The sequence below is a fragment of the Dufourea novaeangliae genome, unplaced genomic scaffold (genome assembly GCF_001272555.1).
Source record: "Dufourea novaeangliae isolate 0120121106 unplaced genomic scaffold, ASM127255v1 scaffold54, whole genome shotgun sequence".
NCBI classification, from domain to species: Eukaryota; Metazoa; Arthropoda; class Insecta; order Hymenoptera; family Halictidae; genus Dufourea; species Dufourea novaeangliae.
Genome location: NW_015373944.1, coordinates 2,208,408 through 2,214,407, shown reverse-complemented (window position 1 = coordinate 2,214,407; position 6,000 = coordinate 2,208,408). Strand labels below are relative to the sequence as shown.

At 34.4% G+C, this 6,000-nt stretch overlaps 1 protein-coding gene across 1 annotated transcript; it reads left to right on the top strand.

Moving 5' to 3' along the window:
* Positions 1–3,250: 3,250 nt before the first annotated feature.
* Positions 3,251–5,451, top strand: LOC107185941 (nicalin-1). Its single transcript, XM_015573717.1, has 7 exons — positions 3,251–3,488; positions 3,561–3,748; positions 3,817–4,146; positions 4,221–4,430; positions 4,517–4,921; positions 5,007–5,227; positions 5,313–5,451. Exons 1-7 carry the CDS (start codon positions 3,314–3,316, stop codon positions 5,449–5,451), a joined length of 1,668 nt encoding a protein of 555 aa, XP_015429203.1. The 5' UTR covers positions 3,251–3,313.
* The last annotated feature ends 549 nt before the right edge of the window (positions 5,452–6,000 follow it).

The window sequence follows — 6,000 nt, the reverse complement described above, 5'->3', positions numbered from 1 at the left end:
AAATTAAAATAAATTTGCACGTACGTATATAGAGATTAGCAAACAGTTTGAAACATGTTAATTAATTGTGATACATCTAACCCAACTATAGAGCAATAAATCCTGGAAACTTTAAATAACCGTGTGATAGGACCCAGTTAAGTTGCATTAACTAACTATGTTTATAGTCCTGCTATGATATTTTCACCGTGAAGTCTGTGGAAAATTCATCAACGAAAACACAACTAGAAAGTTTCATAGCTGCGAACTTGTCTGTTAAGCGAGGCCTTGGTTAAATCGAAACTCTACTTCATGTATCCACAGGAAATAATCCTCATTGTTTCCATTATAATCTATGTAGGGCGAAAAATCGCGACTTCGGGGCGGAATTCAATAATCTTGTCATTAATGTAACACACCGAATGTATTTTTGCTTCTTATTAGTTGATTTATTGTTAACGGGTTTCCGATTATAAAGAGTCCAATTATTACTTTATCTTAAAAGGAACTCCCGACTACTCGCGAAATATTTAAGTCGCAAAACAATCTTCCAACTATATTTTTCTCGCCGCGTTACTGTCTCAACACGATACAATTTTCGATACACTCATAAGCAAACTCGGCTTCCGCTAGGGGAAAAAGCAATGTAGGGGTAAGGGCCTCCTACCGTTTGATACATTTATATCAAATACTGAAATAAATATTAAATCGAATGTTAATTTGGCAAAAAATTTCAGTAACTCCAAGACCAAGTGGTAGGAGATCTTTCCCTTCCTTACATCACTTTTTCCCCTAGCGGAAACCGAATTTGCTCGTGGGGGTAGATACATAGGATTAGGTAGATACACCACGGAACCACCTCATAATACAAATGCAGAACTTTTCTCGGCACTGACGAAGGATCGGTCATATTTTCTGATGCAAAGTTAATTTGGATGTAAATCAACGACAAATTCAACGGATCTTCCCATTTTGTTACGACTGTATTGCGCACAACACGTTTCTCGTGGAAACTAGATGAAATCGTTAATCCATGAATGATACGACTTTAATAACATACACGTGACGTAAGTACACTGGCTCTTAATTTGAAAACTCTAAACCCTATCGATATTAAAGATTAACGAAACACTAAGTATTATTTCAATATTTCAGAAACAATTATGTATTTCAGAATTTTATTAAGAACCTTCTCTTCAATACAATCTTCTGCTTTAAACATGAATATCGTGTTTCTTCCATTGTCCGTCCTGTCATTATCGTCGGTGATGAGAATCATTAGCAGAAACGAATCTGTTTTCGATTATTTTCATATCTGACAGCGCATGCCGCCTAATTGCGTACCTACGTCATAGGATCATTTTAATATTATAGTAAAAAATCAAGTTATAGTAACTGGTAGAAAATTATAGTAACAATGAATTTTTAGAAGTAAATGTGATACTCGATTGGAATGAATTGAATTCTAAAAAGATTCGAAAGATTGTAATTTTCTTCGAAAGTTCCACTTAGATTAAAAAAGCGAAATTGAATATTATTTGAAAGAAAAAATAATCGAAGTCTCGTCAAACGGTTCTAACATATAAAAATAATCCTATAATAAAAACTGAAGTGGTACTGTTCCCGAAGACGAGTTTTTATATCCATAACTTTTTTAAATGCAAAATTTCCAGCAATGTGCGGTGTAATAAATGTTGTAGGTATGGTATGGTAGCGACAAACGTAATCGCGCGTGTGTGTGTACATTGCCCATACAAATCGAAGCATTATTATGAGGACACATGGTATATTCTCACGGTATATTGGACGTTTCATCGGTTTATCAGCACCGCTCGCTTGATGAAAAAGTAATTTCTGGTAATTCAATTCCGCCTACGAGACGCACCAATAAAAAGGCGTATTTTAAACTTATTAACCATACGTTAAACTCTGCTCGACGTTACACTTAATTTGCCGAATCGAGCAATCCCGTGAACTGTTAATAGTCACGAGCAATTAGTCTGCACGTGCCTTTCAAACCCTATCTTTCTAATTGGAATCAAACCAACTGAATCTCGATAAAAACATATTTCTTGCCAATCAGTCAATTTCTTGTAATCCAAGTGTAAGAATTTAAACTTTGGGTAACAAAATCATTCCTAATGAATAATTTGATTAAAGCTTTCCGTTTATGTACAATAACATTCATTTTTATTTGCACGGAATTTTTATAGTATAATGAAATTGCTGTCATAAATGATGTTAATGTTGAATTTCAAACATAACTTCATGCGTTTTGTTTTATCATATTAATAGGATGTTAATAATTTTCTTAAAGAGTTTATAAATATGGACGTTCTTCAATTCCTATAAGTTACCGAATTAATAAAATTTATGTAGTACAAAATATATTCATACCTTTCTATATGTTACAATAACATTACAAATTGCTGAGATGGTGAAACAAAGTGTTTACAGTTTATCTTGGGAAGGCGATAAAAATGTAAATTTGAAAAAAAATAATAGACTACACAATACACACATGGCCGAAAATCCCCGTGCGTTTTGACGTAAATGGCTCGTACCTGTGTATCAAAAAGTACACGAACTGGAACACAGGTATATTAATTACACGTGTATTTTTAATACGCGTTCAAAACCATAATCTCTATTCTAATAGCTAATGTGAATTGCTACCTTCAGAACAGTAGCGGTGAAAAATGAATGGTGGCGCTATCCGTGGAAAACACCTTAAACTGGTAGCCAATTAATAAACAGTTGTTTGAACAAGATGGCACTATCGTCGTCGAGCTGATGTGTGTATGCACCGACTAGGTATAGGCACAGACGAGATATATGAGAACGGTGAATTTGTGAACTACGTTAAATAATTAATTAGTCGGTGGTGTATGTACTTACTGATCGGTAAAGATTATCTATCAGTTGAAGCGTATTCCACGGATGGCACTACCTGTCAAATGCACTGGTCCAGTGTGAATGATTCTTGCCATGATTCTTACCGCTGTTCGTATAGTCATATCGAGAGGACAAGGTAAATATGACATGTTTTGCGATGTACGGACACTTTTTTCTTCGCCAAAATTATAGATTTAAAGCTGAAGGGACATAAATTAAACCCCTATATTTGTTGAGAAACAATAAGCATAAGAATATTGTTAAAATAGCAATTGTTTGCAACATTTGTCACCGGGTCTTGTTCAATGTATTTAGAACTCACTAAATTCCCCGTTTGAGTATTGTGCAGGAATGTGAAAGAAGTCGGAACTAGCTGGTCGCGTGGTTCTAGGTCGATCTGAATAATCAGGGACTTATTACCTGAGTGAAACCTGAAAGAATGTGGCTCGAAGAATGCGATAGTTTCGCAGAATTATGTCGGGGATATCTGCCGTATTACTTACTGATCATTTTGCCGATATTTATTATTATCTCTCCAGTTAACCCAGTTTCGGCATCGCATGAATTCCCCGTGTATCGGATGCACCAGTATGACTTGCATGGTGAACCTCACGGTAGCGTAATCTCCACACTTCCTTTGTCTAATTAAATATTCCATCCGCGGTAAAATTGAATTTCTCATTCAGGTTGTCGTAACGCTCCAATCTCCTTGGAAGCGAGGTCCCTCACTGGATGGAGCACTTCTAGACACTGTGTAGTTACAAAAGCTTTGGATCTTACGCCAAGTATGTTCCACTCCATCAAAAACAAAGCTGGTGCCTTAATAGTTGTCCTACCAGAGAAAATCAATGATCTAACGCTTGAGGAGCAGCAGGTTATTAATCTGACATATTTTAAAGTCTACTATAAGCAAAGATGAACAACTATGATTACTAATTCTAGCATATTATGAGCTTGGAAGAGTCCATGATGTTTGGGCCAGAAACAACAATACCAGTGTATTTTGCTTCATGGCATCCTGATTTTCAAATGATTTTGGACGACCTTTCCAATGGATTTATTACCGATGAAAAAGCTGGTTCAGCTGCTGAAGCAATGTTGAACTCTGTATCTGCCAGTGGCTATCAAGTGGTTGTGCCAACTGGTCAGGCACTTGTTAAGACAGACGTTAAAGTGGCAACTCTGCATGGAAAATTAGCTGGTACCAAAGTAGAAGACAAGTTGCCAACAATAGCTTTGGTAACCCATTATGATAGTACTGGAGTTGCACCTGTAAGTACAGTGTTAATGGAAGATAATATGGAGCAGAGATAAAAAAAAATAAAGAATATATTATTAATAAATAGGAGCTATCTTTTGGAGCAGACAGTAATGCGTCAGGAGTGGCTATGTTATTAGAGATAGCAAGATTATTCTCTACATTGTATTCTGCCAGTAGATCAAGACCACAATATAATCTTGTCTTTATTATAACTGGTACAGGGAAGATTAATTACCAAGGTAGTAAAAAGTGGTTGGAGGATCAGCTAGATGGTCTTGAGGGTTCTGTAATACAAGTAATATTTTTTTAATGATTATTTTATACATTATACTGTTATATGCAGAAATAGTCTAATCTGTTATATATATATCTCTGTATTAGGATGCAGCATATGTTATTTGCTTGGACACAGTATCTACCGGCAATAACCTATATGTACATGTTTCTAAACCGCCAAAAGAAAATTCCACTGGTGGACTTTTTTATAAGGAACTTAAAACTGTGTCCGAATCATTAAACACAACCACTATTGAAGGTGTCCACAAAAAAATAAATCTAGCCGATAAAACACTAGCTTGGGAACATGAAAGATATAGTATGAGGAGATTACCAGCTGCAACTTTATCCACGCTAAAAAATCATGAAGATCCTATCAGAACAACAATTTTAGACTTAATAAAACCGGGACATATAGATAGACTACATAAGCATACGCAAGTAGTAGCTGAAGCATTGGCAAGACATATATATAACTTGAGTTCTAGTCAGATTTTCACAGATCCATTGGTATGTCTATCTTTCTTTAAACAAAGAGGAGGAAAAGGTTTTCAATATTCTGTTTCTAAATATTTAATGTTCTTGATTTTTACAGGATATTTCAAAGGAATCTTTATCTTTATGGTTCGATTATTTAGCATCACAACCAAGGGCTGCTCCTTTATTGGCAGACAAAAATAACATGTTAGTCAATACATTGAAGGAATCAATGGCTAGATATCTTGGGGATGTAAAAGTTACCTTGCACACACCTGATAAACAGGATCCGGAATTTGTGTTCTATGATATCACTAAAGCTATACTGAATGTATACAGGTAAATTATTTTACTACGTTTACTTTTAGCAATACAAAAAAATCTATGAACAGAGTAATTTACCAATTAATTTCCTACATTTCAGTGTAAAGCCAGCTGTTTTTGATCTCTTTCTCACGATCGCCATAATTGTATATTTGGGAATAGTTTACACAATCGTACATAATTTCCCATACGCATATTCCCTAGCAATTCGTCTCTCAGTCAAGAACAAGACATTATAAAAATAGTTTTAAAATTCTTAAACTTCTTTATTGTAAAGGAAAACTCGCTACAGATTTTTCAAAGAATATTAATATATAACAAGCATTATAGGTGTAAATTGAAGATCAAACAAAGTTACATGTACATTGATTCTGCTCATATTAACCTTGAATTAAAGACTATATACCATTCTATGTATTATCTGAATCTTCGGTCATAGGTATTTATGAATATTAGATAGTTATAAATTGAAGGCAAATTTTTCATCCTCCTACTTCTTCCAATAATAATTATGGTGAATGATAACAAGAACATTTGGAATAACTTGTAAAAATACGTATTATCTACAATCTATTAATATGTTATTATTCTGTAAGAGTACGTGATAATTAAGACCAAGTACGACAGACCAAATAGTGAGATTTCAGAATGCAATTTATGAAAAAAAAGGACTGGCAGGTTTAAGCATACATAGATGCGGAATAATAAATGTAACGATATACCTAGTGATAAACGTAACAATTCCAAATCTTGTATAGAATAATACAACGTTAGTTTTATTAAAATGC

Coding starts and splice junctions, on each gene's coding strand:
- LOC107185941 (XM_015573717.1), top strand. CDS start 3,314: ATGTGGCTCGAAGAATGCGATAGTTTCGCAGAATTATGTCGGGGATAT. Junction 3,749..3,816: donor TAACGCTTGAGGAGCAGCAG/GTTATTAATCTG, acceptor TACTAATTCTAG/CATATTATGAGCTTGGAAGA. Junction 4,922..5,006: donor AGATTTTCACAGATCCATTG/GTATGTCTATCT, acceptor TGATTTTTACAG/GATATTTCAAAGGAATCTTT.